We start from the raw sequence: 16,151 nt of genomic DNA on the forward strand, positions 1-16,151 counted from the left end.
GAGCTGCAATTATTATAGGAAATATTAGCCAAAAAGTTGAGTCTATTTAATTCCAAGAAAAAGGTATAAAAGGACATTAAATACTCTCTACTCACCTTGAGTGCAGATATGCTTGTTAGGTATATGCCATTTTAATGTCCACTTTTCCATGTTTGCATGGGTTAGACAGAGTTCATTGAGGAAAATTTTCGATGGTAAGATGTTCTTCCTGTCACGAACCCTCACCAGTTTCCAAGCAAGGTAATATTTCCCCATGGTCAGACACACTTACACAGAATAATGGATATGAATGACACTGCTTGCATGACAGTGATACTCATTTACAACTATCACGTGATGTCAAGACAAGGGGGGACCCACTCACTTATTCACATGAACATAGACATACATTCACATACACACATGCATATATATGATGGGATTCTTTCAGTTTCTGTTTACCAAATCCATTCACATGGCTTTGGTCTGCCTAAGGTTATATTAGGAGATACTTGTCCAAGGTGTCACATAGTGGGACTTAACCCATAGCCATGTGGCTGGGAAGAATCTTCTCAAGCACACAACCATGACTCCAGTTAAGAGTCAATGTTTTGTACCATACCATTTAAATTTACTCCATGCAACAGTGAAGAGGAGAGAAACTGGAGCAGATTTTTTTTTTATCTTGAAAAAGAACACGTTCTTGCCATTTTCATCCGGCTATATTTGGTTGTTTTATGAATGGTTGTTAGTCAAAGAGAGATAGTCTTAGCAAGTATAGAAAGTATGAGATATGGACGAAAGTAACTGGATATTTGTCAATGGAAATTTAAGCAGTGTGTTCCTCACTACAATAGGCTGCATAGTAGTAATGAACAAATCAATAAAAACAGTTGATGTGGATGTTGTATAAGCTTTCCTGTCATTCATAGCAGTGCAAAATTATAATAATGCTTTCAAATTTTGGCACAAGGCATGCTCAGCTGATTATTATTTTATTGACCCTCAAAGGATGAAAGCCAAAGTTGACCTTGGTGGAATTTGAACTCAGAAAGTAAAGATGGGTGAAATGTTGCTAAGCATTTTGCCCGGTGTGCTAATAATTCTGCCAACTCACCATCTTAGTGTAAAATTATAATAATGATAAAAATAATTGTTTCTGCTTTAGACACAAGGTCAGCACTTTTGAGAGGAGGAATTTAATAATATTATCAACTCTAATACTTGATTGGTACTTTATTTCCTTGACTCTGGAAGGACAGAAAGTAAAGTTTACCTCAATGGAATTTGAACTCAGGATGTAAAGAGCCTGAAGAAACACCACAAAGTATTTTTTTTCTACTGCTCTAATGATTCTCTCAGCTTGCCACTTTAATTAATAATGAAAATAACAGTGATGTCCTTATCAAAAATTTTCTGATGTTGATGTAGGTCAGGCCAAATGTATATTTTTCCATTGCATTGGTCTGGTGAAAGGGGTTGTGTCCATAGCCTTTGCAGACCCTTTGGAACCAATGTTGTTAATGTTCCTCTTGGATATATGTAAGTCTCACAGATTTTATCTTTTGATGATACTTGGGTGTAAAAGGTTAGAAAGGAATGAAGGGTGGTATTATTTTTCTAGGAAAGAGCACTGTTGGAATTGACAGCAAGAAGATTATGCATAGAAAGTAGATTGTCAAGGACAAATCCAAACTCTGAATTATATTATAGTTGGTAGTTGAGGTCAGCAAGAGTGGAATTTGACAGGAAGCCAACTGACCCATGAGATCAGATGGATGCAACCTATAGGTGAGCCCTTTTACCTGGAAACTTGTGTGTAAGACAACTGAAAGCCTTATTGATGTTAAAGAACAACAAAACTATGTGAAGTATATTTGCCATCTAAATGTGGCTAACCACTAAGGGTGGATGTTACTATAGCTTGTAGCCCCAGGAGAACATCTCCAGATGGCTATTGACACACTTTCTGTGCCCTATCGGTATTTGCAAAGGGAAGCCATCCTTCCCATCGTCGACCTGACGTGATATGCACAGACCCGGGTTTCTGGTTATTTACCCGTCATCAGTGCACGACAATCACCGGTCTTTGATGCGAAGGGGTCCCAATGCAAATACATATATCCTTTTTCCAGTGACTTTTCGTCACTGATCTCAAAAATGTGTAAACAAGCAATAATAAATCTATGAACGAGGTATAAACAGTAACTGCACGACAATGTGAAGTATATTTGCCATCTAAATGTGGCTAACCATTAAGGGTGGATTTATTATAACAACACAACTGTTTGCAGTAAATATTTTGAGAGTGATAGCATACTTGTGAATGACATAGAGTAAATTTCCATTCGATTTGGCTTTTTGAAAACTGTACTGATAGTCATAAAGGAAGGTGAGGAAGAAATTCAAAGTGATGGAGAAGATTATAGTTAATGTCTTTCTCTGTCACCTTTAAGATTTTGGATGTGTGTTAAGATAATGAATGACAGGGTCTGAAGAGTTGTTCTTCTTTGGAATGGGATATATTATTGGATGTTTCCAAAAATATCAGGATATATCCTTAAAGAAAATGAGTTAGAGAGTGAGGAGTGAGAGGGAGAGAGCGATTAAAGATTATGGTAAAGATGGAAGCATTGGGGTGTATTTGTGGGTAGTAGAAGGGTTATTACAACCAGTGGCTTTGATTATTTGAAACTAATGGAGGTATTTTTGTACTTGGTGTGCATGATGATTAGCCTAATGTAATGGAAAGGGATAGTTTTGGGGAAGATTTACTTCATGTGTAGGTGAGAAGTGGATGTAAAGGGGTTTGAGAAAGGGGAAGCTTTCTTAGTGGAAGTACTGCTTGCATAACCTTTAATGTTGAGAAGATGAAGAAAGAAGGATTTTGAAAAGTTGATAGAGATCCTTTTTGACAAAAGATAAAAAAAAATTGTGAATGGAGTAATACACTCCCCTACCCAACTTGATGATTAAGGATAGAATAATTAAAAAAAATTATATGGGTACAAACAGTGTAATACACAAACCCATATACACATTAGCTAACACATTGACATACATATGCACACCTAACACATACACATGCCTGACACATAAACATACACACAAGTACAGATGTAAACACATGCGCAGATAGGGTTACATATACAGAAAGACAAAATGGAATAGAGAGGACAAGACCAGAGAGGAGTAGAGACATGAGGAACAAAAAGTCACTGGAAAGGTCACAATGTGTGATGAAAGAATTCTGATTATAGAGCTAAAGTGGAGATGGAATAAATGTGTGTATTTATTGGCAAAAGAGAAAAGAAAATAACCATTCTCAAATATTACAATATCGATTTCAATACACAATTTCACACCAAGTACCTTGCAAAACAAGTATATAAACATAAAAAAAACCCCAGAAAAAAAAGATTATCTGTAGTTTAAATTTTGGGAAAGCTTGTAGTTTTATTCATAGTGCAGATAATAGCCTTACATGAGTTGTGATGCTGTAGTGTGTAGAGATAGATGATTTTCTCCATGCAGTGTAGGGCATGTTCTTTGCCTGAACTACTACAGAGCAGTTATGAGTGAATCACTTGGAGTCACTTGAGGCTATGAATATTGGATTTGAGCATGATGTGCAGGGTTATGTGTAATAAGATAGCTTTAGTCAACTACCCAGCTGTTTCTGATGGGTCATGGGTGAAGCACATGTATTACCAGGGATAGCATAGAACTGGCAGTGTTTCCAACCAGTCAACCAATTTGAAGTGTCATAGGGGCTGAGAAGTGTGTAGAAATCTGGTGGGTAGTTGCAAAAGCTAGTGGTGAGATGATCTGGTACGTGCAGAAATAGTGTTGGTTTGGTCTTGGTTAGGTTTGGACATGATTTTAAGTGTGTTTGGAATGTGTGTGTCTATCAGGGATATAAGTAGAGGTAAGATATAGTCAAAGAGTTGCTAGTAGTTGGAATTGGAAAAGCATCAGAGGTAGAAGCAGTTGTTGTATTTGGATATACGGGAGAGGTAGACTGGAAGTCTTTCTTGCTGATATCCAGATGGTAGAGGTGAGTGGATGCTATATATGTGTACACACCACTTTTCTGAGTAAAATTTCTTTGTATACTGTTTAGCTTGGGCAGCAGAGATGGACTGTGGACAAGAGTGGATAGAGTTGTCTTGGAGAGGAATAGAATGTGGCTTGTGACATATGGGATCTAGGATGCTAGAGTAAAGGAAGGAGAACAGCCCTTTGGGTTTATATATCTAGGTAACTACAATGTCTTGGTGTACAGTGATGTTAAAATAACCTTGTACTGGGAACCTGATTTGAATGCTTGCAATGGCGCAAACTCCATGAAAGATAGCCATGGGCCAGTAGGTACTGTTAAACTGGACAGCATGACCACTGTTGAGAAGGTGTAGTTACTTTATACTGTATACAACAGAAGAGCATTGTAGAAAATGGAGAGTATATTTAAGATTAAAAAAGAACTTTGTTATCTTAATTTTGAAAAGTAGAAGTATTAAAAAACCGCATTATTTATGGGATGACCCAATAGTATTTTGCTAGAGAGCTTGCAACCAGGAACTGATAATAGCAGCATGACACTGTATGGTAAGAGGTTTCAGTGAGTAGCAGAAAGGTAGATATGCAGAACTTGTACATCAAATCATTGTTTTGGACTTTATTCACTTGGAGATCAAATAGACATCTACTGACTCTGATATTTTGAACTCTAGCATAAATTTCAGTCTCATAAAACAATCAGTCCCAAGTTTAACCTTTAAAATGGTTGAGAAATTAGCTTTAAACTAGTACCTATTTTTTTAGTGTGAAGAATCTTCTGCTGTCCTTTGTGTTCACACTTATAAAGGCAGGTTTCCTACAAAATGCTATAGGAAACAATCCCTGTCTGTTTATGGAAGAATTTTGTGATCAAAATGAAGAGTGAATTTCTTGAGAGTTAGATAAAATTTTGTATTTTATTACTGTTTATTTCATCCTGTTAATATATGCCATAAGTAGGCAATTAGCTGACCCCTTTCATGATCAGAGGTTATGCATCAATAAATTGATCAGCATATTGCCCTTTTCTCAGAAAATGTGATAACTCAACAGCTAGGTGATACGAGGCAATGAAGAATATATTGTTCTGACAAGAAATACAATAGAAATTCTTGCCGCATATTTGAATTCTTTTATCCATTCATCCTTTCCATTTCTTGCATTTTAGTATTTCAATACAAAGAAGACGGTTATTTTACAGAAAGAACTACTTTTCTATTTATGAAAAATCTTTAAGTAATAGATTTTCTTGGCATCTAGTCAAATAAAAAATGCTTTTGCTTGTAGATCTTAGCTCAATTTTGGAACATATGGAGATGCTTTGTTGAATTTCCATTTCCAAATCTCATGGACATATTATATTAATTCAATATGATTGGCATTGGTACACAGGGATCAATTAATCAATGATTTTTAGTCATATCATGCAGGTTACAATAAAGAAAATAGTTAGAATTCTTATAATCAGATCTACCTTTCAGTAAGTAAGCTTGGAAATGGATAATGGATGACATTCATGTCATTCTCATGGGTATTATTTGCATAAATGAAACAGTACAAGGAGGATCAACACTAATTTGTAACCTTAATTGATTAGAAACTTAACTTCTTCTTCATGATGCTTCTCATGGAAATATACACTATTACTTGAAGATTTAAAGTGTTCTATGGTGTAATTGGATATGCAGTTATCCAAAATGAAATTTTGCGCTGTCAGACCTGTCCATGTGGTTAAGAAATTTCCATTACAATCATGTGGGTCTGCATTTGGTCTCTATCAGGCTTACTAGAACCTTAAAAGTGAAATTTGGTAGACAGTAATTGTAAAACTTCATCCACTATATATATACGTATGTGCATGTATATCGGATGAACTTTCATCTCTCTCTCTCTCTCTCTCTCTCTCTCTCTCTCTATATATATATATATATATATATATATATATATATATCATCATCATCATCATCATTTAGCGTCCGTTTTCCATGCTAGCATGGGTTGGACGGTTCTACTGGGGTCTGTGAAGCCAGAAGGCTTCATCAGGCCCAGTCAAATCTGGCAGTGTTTCTACGGCTGGATGCCCTTCCTAACGCCAACCACTCCGTGAGTGTAGTGGGTGCTTTTTACGTGCCACCCGCACTGGTGCCAGACAGAGCTGGCAAACGGCCACGAACGGATGGTGCTTTTTATGTGCCACCGGCACGAGGGCCAGGCGAGGCTGGCAACGGACACGAAACGGGGCGGTGCTGGCAACGGTCGCGAAACGGAAAGTTCTTACATGCCACCGACACTGGTAACACATCTGCAATTTCCATTGATCGATTTCCATTGATCGATTTCGATTCTGATCCTCACTTGCCTCAATGGGTCTTCACAAGCAGAGTTTCGACATGCCACCGGCACTGGTAGCACATCCGCAATTTCCATTGATCGATTTCGATTCTGATCCTCACTTGCCTCAACACGTCTTCACAAGTAGAGTTTTGTGTCCCAAGAAGGGAAGGTATGCATACGTAGGCTGGCTCCATCCCATGTAGAAGGCCACGGGTTGTGGACTCACTTGTCCTGCCGGGTCTTCTCGGCAGGACAATTATATATATATATAATCATCATCGTTTAGCGTCCGCTTTCCATGCTAGCATGGGTTGGACGGTTCAACTGGAGTCTGGGAAGCCAGAAGGCTGCACCAGGCCCAATTTGATCTGGCAATGTTTTTACGGCTGGATGCCCTTCCTAACGCCAACCACTCCATGAGTGTAGTGGGTGCTTTTTACGTGCCACCGGCATATATATATATATATATATATATATATATATATATAAAAGGAATTCTGTACAATCTTCGTTCAACTCCATTTCTTCCATTCACTAATTATATATATATATATATAAAATGGAAGCACCATAAAATTTCGAACAAATTCATTTTAATATGGGGTAGGACTGACTTTGGCAGTAATTACAGCTTGAATTCTATGAGGTATGGACTTGTACAAAGTTTGAATTGCTCTAGGGACCAATTCTGTAGGTTTTTACTCCACTCTAAACGCTTTGCAACGTTTGTTTTTGAAAGTAGTGGTTTTCTGATTGCAGCCCTCCCATGAAATCTGGCTTTGTGCTGCTCCTGGTGAACAGATTTTGTGGAAACTGGGTTCATGAGGTGGTCATTAAGCTCTGCAATAATTTTGGGAGCTGTACTTTTGTGATCCTTTCTAACAATTCATGTAGGAGTCCAACAGTCCCTATCTGAAAGTTTTGGTTTCCTTCTTGAGTTTTGTTTTGATGAGGAGGTTTTTCCCTCTTTCTCAAAGGCTGTCATTACTTTCGAAACAGTACTTCTTAATACACCAAACATTTTGGTTGTTTTCGTTATGCTAGCACCTGCCATACGAGCACCAACAATTTGACCTCTTTGAAAGTCTGATAGATCTGTCATTTTAATTACCTTTTTTTGATGATATCTGGAAAGAAACAGCAATTTTAGCAAAATGTATTAAGCAACACTAATAATAAAAAAAAAAAAACAAAAATAAACAAGCTTTTGACAGTTTTATAGATATTTCAGAATTATGATGCTATGATGCTAGGTGTTTCCATTATTTTGTCCAACCAGTGTGTGTGTGTGTGTGTGTGTGTGTGTGTATATATATATATATATATACATATATACACAGATAGACATCGCTAAAGTGATAGAAGGGCACTAAGTAGTATCAAAACAACTCAGTAGTCACAGACGTCTATAAATTTGTCTAAGTTGTTAAATTGCTAATAAGCCACCATTATTATTTGTAGCATATTTATAAGAGAGGGAGATATATATCATGATCATCTAACATCCATTGTCCATGTTGGCATGGGTTGAACAGTTCGATCAGAGCTGGTAAGCTGAAGGGCTGCACCAGCCTCTAGTCTGATTTGGCAGGGTTTCTGTGGCTGGATGTTCTTCTTAATGTCAACCACTCCAAGAGTGTAATGGGTACTTTTATGTGCTACCAGCATGGGTGCCATTTGCATGACACCAGTATCTGTCATGACTACGATTTCACTTGGTTTGATGGGTCTTCTTCTCAAACATGGCATATTGCCAACGGTCTCAGTCATTTGTCATTGTTACTGCAAGGCCCAATGCTTGAAAGGTGCTTTTTATGTGCCACCAGCACAGGTGCTTGTTACACGACCTTGGCATCAGCCACATTGCCTCCATGCGGCCCAATGCTCAACAGGTGTTTTTACGTACCAGCAGCACAGGGTATATATATATATATATATATATATATATATATATATATATATATATATATATATATATATATAATGTGATAAATAAAAATATATGCATACATACAAACATATATGTACGTACCTACATCTACATCTATATATACATGCATATATAAATAATTATACGTGAGTACAGGACATATATATAGGGTTCAGTCCCATTGTGCAGTAAAGTGTCATCAGCTATAGCCCATGGCTAACCAAATTTTTGTAAGTAGATTTTATTGACAGAAACTGAAAGTAGCCCTTCACATATGAATATACGTTTCTGTGTGGGTGTGTTTTTGTTTACATTGTGCTCCTTCAAATATCATGCCCTACAAGTGGTAATGTTGTCATTTCTTTTGGTTTTGCACTTTCAAAAAAATGTATGAAAGAAGAGATCCCTTTCTTGAAAATCAGGTAAGGGTTATCAACAGGAAAGACATTCAACTGTAAAACAATGCTTCAACAAGATATTCATCTAACCCATGCTAGCAGTGAAAAACAAACAATGAAATGAATTTAAGTATGTGGCACATGGCTCAGTGGTTAGAGCATCAGGTTCACAATCATGAGGTAATGAATTCAATTCCTGGATTGGGTTCTGTGTTGTGTTCTTGAGAAAGACATTTTATTTCATGTTGCTCCTGTTCATTCAGCTGTAGAAATGAGTTGTTAGGTCACTGGTGCCAAGTTAGTGGCATGGAGAGGGGAGGCTGGTATTCATGAGTGACTGCTGGTTTTCTATAAACAAATTTGCCTGGACTTGTACCTTGGAGGAGAACTTTCTAGGTGCAATCCCATGGTCATTCATGACTGAAGGGGTTTTTACCTCTGTGTGTGTGTGTATATATATGTGTATGTGTGTATCATCATCATGATCATCATTGTTTAGTGTCTACCTTCCATTATATATATATATGTAAATATATATAAGCAACAGAGGCAGTATTAATGCTAAGAAGTAATATTTATTCCTACTTAAATGTGGATGTTCTGTTAGAACACACTATACTGCAGTAGATTCTATGAGAAAGCGGCAAGCTGGCAGAAACATTAGTGCGCCGGACGAAATACTTAGTGGTATTTCATCTGCTGTTACGTTCTGAGTTCAAATTCCGCCAAGGTCAACTTTGCCTTTCATGCTTTCAGGATCGATAAATTAAGTACCATTTACGCACTGGGGTCGATGTAATCGACTTAATCCCTTTGTGTGTCCTTGTTTGTCCCCTCTATGTTTAGCCCCTTGTGGGCAATAAAGAAATAAGTAGATACCATGAGAGAAACTCCCATATTGGCTTTTGGTGTAAAATATCCACTTGTTTATATCGCTAGTGGGGATTATATATATATTTACTCACACACACACACACACAGATGAGATAGAATCACCCAGACAAGTGTATGATTACATTTTTGTTGCCTCTGCTTCTGACCAAGTTGATTTTCACTATGGAGTTTATAAAATAAGTAGCAAAGTAGCAGACTGATGCTGATGTAAGCAAGTAAAAAAAAAAAGCACTTGAAGGTAGTGCCCTACTGCTGTCATGCTTTGATATGTCTGAAACCAGTAAAAGAATATATTTAAATATTTTACTTGAGTAGACATTTTCTATTGAAAGATGTAAATATGATTGTGACAATTAGCTTATTTACCTTAAAACACGTTCACATGTTTGCTTAAAAAATGCTGTTCCTTCTTTTTTTTTCTTTTCATTATGTACTAAGTTAAGTAGTGACATTCATAACCAAATTACTACTTACTACAGATTATGTTAATTGGTAATCATTAACATTATTATTGTTATGGTAGATAAAAGGAGTTTTTCTTGATTTTTAAATTTTGACCATTGTCCTCAATTTTTCAATTTTATTTTTAGGTGTGATCTAGTGGTTAGGGTGTTGCCCTCATGGTAACAAGATCTTGGTTTCAATTCCCAGACTAGGTGGTACATTGTGTTTTTGGGCATTTCATTTCATTTCATGTTGCTCCTGTCTACTTAGCTGTAAATGACAGACTGGCATCTTGTTCGAGAATTGTGATCTTGGTCACTTATACACTATAGAAACCAGGTGACCAACCCTATGACTTGTAGGACTCAAAACAGTAATGTGTAGGGGTTGATGATTCTCATGATGATTATCAGTCTAATGTTAGGCTGGAAATACTATCCAGCATCATAGTTTGTCTTCAGAAGGGGTTACTCTGTTGGAAACATTTGGTGCAGACTACTGGTTTCCTTACAATCAAGGTGTTGAAGGATTTGTTTGGCTGCATCAGTCCGGCCAATCTAGGAAGGCCTGCATATGTCATAGGCACTTCTCTCCTCCTATAAAAAAAGAAGAAAAAAAAACCCATAAAAGATTTTTTTTTAAAGAAAAACTATCTTTTAGTCTCATAGCATCTCTTTCAATAACTTATTTTTTCTCAAGTCCCTTCTCCCTTTTTTCCTTGTACTACATATTAGTAATTCCTTATAAATGGTCAAGCTCAACCAGCTGTTCATTCTGTTGATGATAATTCTAATTTTGGCACAAGGCCAGTAATTTTGAGTGGCGGAGGCAAGGTTATTACATTGACCCCAGTGCTTAACTGGTACTTTAGTTCATTGATCTTGAACGGATGAAGGGCAAAGTTAACCTTGGCAGGATTTGAACTCGGGACATAACGAGGCAGAAGAAATGCCACTGAGCGTTTTGTCCAACTCTTTAAAAATTATTCCAGCTTACTGTTGATGATAATGACTAAAAATATTCTCTATTTAAAATACTTGTTGATTGTTGCTTACTACTCATAGCTTTTCTTAGATAATTCTTTCATAGCCTTAAATAAAAATTTGGTATTTTTTCTTCAAGGAAAAGATCCCTGCCTCAAAACATTAAAAGTCACCTTTTCTTACAACACACAAACCTTACAAATTTTATGTAGTTTTTTTTTTTCTCTTAGCAGACTTATCAATCACTAGTTTTCTAGGATTCTAGGTTTATTACTTCTTTTAGTTTGGCAGTTTTCCCGATTAACCTGTACTAATTGACTGAATATATTAACATATTTTTACAACTTGCATTGAAGTATTTGAATTAAAGATTAATTGGTATAAATTAATTTAAGTTATTTCTTATAAGAGACCTACTGCTTCTTTCATACAAAGTATTTGATTTCAGTGAGTTAATAAAATGATGAGAGCTTAATTATAAAGTTTTAAGTTTTAGAAATAGTTTTTAGTTTTTGTTATTTAGTAACTGGTTTCGAATCAAATTTGTAAAATACACTTATTTTATTTGCTAGTGATATAAAGTTAAATGGCTACATGATTTATTTTTTCCTTACTCATTCTCATTGCTGTGCTGATAGAGAAAAAAAAAAGTGTAATAAAAGCAATTCTGGAATACAGGATGAGGAAAACAATTGCCAGCTCATGTGAAATATTGATCGGGCTGCAGAGTCCTACATAATGAATGGATACAAACTGTGGAGGAAGAGGAGGAGGAAATTGACTATAGGGTTAGACTGGGTGGGCCAACTCTAGTTCTCAGGTGATTCAAAAGAGAACATTAATTACTATGTTGCAGATGAATTAATGAATAGAAAAAAAAAAACGACAACAAAAACATTCACTTGAATTATTTTCGTATGAAAATAACATGATTGATTTCTATCATGACCTTTAGTCTGCCTAACTATAAGATTGTGAAAGTATTAGAATAAAGTTAATACTATACTAGCTTCTACCAACCACCTGACAACAACTATATAACATTGAGCTTTACTCTCTTGAGGAAGACTCATTCAAATTTTGAAGCTATCACATAGTCTAAGGGAGATATTGGAGTGACAGCATTTCAGTTACCAGAGGAGTGACTAACTGGCTTTAATTTTAGATAAACGAGGTTGTCGATGATAACTTTTTGCCAGTTGACAGTGTTGGTTAGTCTTTCAATACTGCTTTTTCGGGACTTACTTTAACCAAGGGCAACTCTCTACAAATTTTGCTTGACACTACTTTTGGGGGTGCTCTGGTACCTTGGTGTTGCAGTAAGTTTTCTGTCACCATTAGTTATGGACAAGCAACAAATATTATGGCCTCCGTCATGGAATAACAATCATCTTGTTGATAATGCTTCAAATAGCACACGTGTGGATACCCAAGCTGTGGCAGAGCATAATTCTGTTGTTGTTCGCCTTATGAAGGTAATTAGTCTTTTTGTTTCTTTGCCTAAGCTCTTCTATAGCCTTTTTATCAAGCAGCTACTTTTCTTCTATATTTTTTTCTTTCAATTATTGCTTCTAGCAGTGACCAGAAGTTTTGTCTCAAATATATAAGTTTTTAGAGAATATTGAACTAATTATTGGGAGTAATTTTCTATATGATTATTTAACACAATACTTCTTTTTTAATTATCTTTATTTGTTGTATAAACAATTCAGTTAATAATTTCTTATTTACTATTTTTTTTACTGTTTTCTTATGTATTCTTAATCAATATTTTCATAATTGTTTCTTGTCTTACAACTTCATGATTATTAACTTCAAAGGGTGCCTTTTATTTGAAAAATACAACAAAAATATATGATTTGTAAAGTTATTATAATTGTTGTTGTTATTAATAATGTTATTGATGATGATAATGATATTAATAATAGTAGTATTTCAGTGCTTGAATTTTCTTCAAGGGCTGTGTGTCCTTGAATTATATATTATTTAAATTTTGCTTTTTGATTTTATTTCATAATATATAATTTATAATATATAAGTACCTGTTGATTTGATTTGTTTGAGAGAGGAAGTAGAATTGCTACTGTAATAGTCTGCTGCCATGTTCTGATGAGCAGCTAGTTTATCTATGGCATTGAACATAATAATGGGATTAAAATATCAATAATTGGCAGCAGTACAAGTGTCCCTTCTACTATTCAGATTGGATAAAGTCTCGAGTGAGAGCCAGGAACAGCAACTAGTCTGCACATTACGTGTGCACGAGTCAATACTTCAGTTTTCCACAGTAGCGTTTCGTTATATTCTCTTCAGTCGCCACTTTTCCTCCAGTGATATGGCAACTGTCAGTATGGTTCTAGGTACGGTAGATGTCATGAACAGTGAATATAAGGTAAGAGAACAGATGCTTTTCACAAGTGTTTGTAGCCATTTTGTAGCTGAATGATTTTTTTTTACTTTACAAGGCTTCTCATGAAATGATAGACTACAATTAACAGTGAATGCTAAAGCAAAATGAAAATGGATGAAATTAACAAAAAAATTACAATTGGTATATTATTAGTATATTAAATGCAGGTTATATTTAGACATTATTATTATTATTACTATATTTTTTTGGTATATATTTCAAAGGAATATTGAATTCTATTTCTATTTAAATTTCTTGTTGCTTTTGTTGCTTTCACTCTAAACTTATTCAAAACAAATCTATTTCTGTATGCTGTATATAATGTAGACAGCGTTGTCTACATAGGAAAGTAACAATCTTCCTCATTATCATATTAGTTGAAATATTGTAGCCTTTTTGTTCACATTATTGATCTTTTTCTTGCAGTAGCTTTCTACATTATATACTTACTTTACTGGATACTGCTTTAACTATGGAGTAGCAATAAGTATCATGGGATGATGGGCATTACTACGTCACTCTTTAAAGCAACTACTTTTAATTGTTTCAGTAAGATTATTAATTAAACATTGTAAGATATGGGATTCTTTTATTGTAGAAAATTCTAGTATTTTCCCAGAAACTAGTTTATATTTCTTACAGAAGCATATTTACATCAATTTGTTTTGAGAGTCAACATTTTTTTTTTTTTTGAATTTATGATACATAGCCATAATCTTAATGGCATTTTAAATTTCTATGTTAAATTAATTGTCAAAGCTTCCCAGTAGTTATAATTTTTATAATGCAAATGGTGCCGGCTAGAGAAAAACGTATCTCTTTTCAGATGTGAATAAATTTAAGTAAATGACCTTGAAAATAGAATGTGCTTGTATTTGGTCAAGCAGCTTTTCCCCCTTAAAGGTTAATTGTCAAAATATGTATATTTTATTTGTGAATTTAACCACTACAAAAAGAAAAAAAAAAATGCGATGATGTCATTTCCTAAAGTAAGATCGTATCCTAAATGTTTAGCTATAAATTGTCCAATATTTATTCTCATTTATATAAATGTGTATCTGTGAATGTATAATTGTATGTATATAAATGTATATCTGAATGTATATTTGTATGTATATATGTATCTATATATGTGTATGTATATATATATATATATATTGTATGTATGTATGTATTATCTATATATATTATATATATATTGTATGTATGATCTATATATATTATATATATATTGTATGTATGTATGTATTATCTATATATATATTATATATATATTGTATGTATGTATTATCTATATATATATTATATATATATTGTATGTATGTATGTATATATATATTATATATATATTGTATGTATGTATATATATATTATATATATATTGTATGTATGTATGTATGTATGTATAATATATATATATATATGTATGTATGTATGTATGTATATATATGTATATATATATATATGATATATATATTGTATGTATGTATGTATGTATGTATGTATTATATATATATTGTATGTATGTATATATATATATGATATATATATATTGTATGTATGTATATATATATATGTATATATATTATATATATATTGTATGTATGTATTATATATATATGATATATATATATGTATGTATGTATATATATTATATATATATATATATATTGTATGTATGTATATATATATATATATATATTATCTATGATATATATATATTGTATGTATGTATATATATATATATATATTGTATGTATGTATATATATATATATTGTTTTTGTTTTTGTTTTTTTGTTTTTTCCAGTTTCAGCTCTTGAGCTGTGGCCATGCTGGGGCACCGCCATATATATACATATATATGTTTGTGTGTGTGTGTGTGTCTATACATGTGTGTACATATGTGTATATGTATGTGTATATATATGTGTGTATATTTGTGTATATATATATATATAAATGTATGTGTGTATGTGTATATATGTGTGTGCGTATGCATATATGTGTGTATATATATGTATGTGTGTGTATATATATGTATATGTGTGTGTATGTATGTGTCTATGTATGTGTGTGTGTGTGTATATACATGTATTTTGCACACACACACATGCACACACAAAAGTCATGAGACAAACTTCATCTAAATAAATAAGCTAACTCTTGCTATTTGTATTTAACTTAATGATTTGAATTTGTTATTTAACATGCACTGAAAACTTTAGATATATTAGGATTTTATATTTTCAAGACATCCACTACATATTAGTGTTGTTCTTTCCCAAGGAAGGCATTCTTAGATTTATATAATTTCTGTTGTTACAGATCTATTACTGTGAAATTCCTTTTAGTCTTTCCAATTTGAATGCTAGCTTATTACAGCACCTTAAGTGTTATTTTCAAAGCCACTTATCGAGTTTAGTTAATAATATTTCCTTTTTAATGGGTTTTTCTTGAGTTGTAACTGTTAAGATTCTTATAAAAATCTCTTTAGTTGATTTCAACTTTTTGAGATTTTTTCCAAATAACCATTTTAAGATGTATAACTAATAAAAGGACTGTATTGAGTTTTCATTTTATTTTTCAATGTTTTGAACATTACACTATCTATACCTTGCATTCCAGAAGATCTTTTAATATATTTTCATTTGGAAACAAAAAGAAAATTGTTTGCTATCTGGATAAATGACAGAACTATTTTAATATCCTGATACTAACT

At 33.8% G+C, this 16,151-nt stretch overlaps 1 protein-coding gene across 10 annotated transcripts in view; it reads left to right on the forward strand.

The window, feature by feature from the left end:
* The window catches only part of LOC115209509 (protein NDRG3), a 141,017-nt gene that overhangs the window by 40,851 nt on the left and 84,015 nt on the right, over positions 1 to 16,151 (forward strand). For 2 of the 10 annotated variants that reach the window (XM_029777961.2, XM_029777940.2), the window contains exon 1: positions 11,926 to 12,496. The exons of 3 other annotated variants lie outside the window; for them this stretch is intronic. In XM_029777961.2, the coding sequence (XP_029633821.1) occupies positions 12,365 to 12,496 (132 nt within the window). In that variant the 5' untranslated portion in view covers positions 11,926 to 12,364. Of the gene's footprint in view, positions 1 to 11,923; positions 12,497 to 13,192; positions 13,414 to 16,151 lie in introns of those variants that run through there. 5 more of the 10 variants (XM_036505201.1, XM_029777970.2, XM_036505192.1 and 2 more) reach the window with 4 other exon arrangements.

This window comes from Octopus sinensis, linkage group LG1 (assembly GCF_006345805.1).
Source record: "Octopus sinensis linkage group LG1, ASM634580v1, whole genome shotgun sequence".
NCBI classification, from domain to species: Eukaryota; Metazoa; Mollusca; class Cephalopoda; order Octopoda; family Octopodidae; genus Octopus; species Octopus sinensis.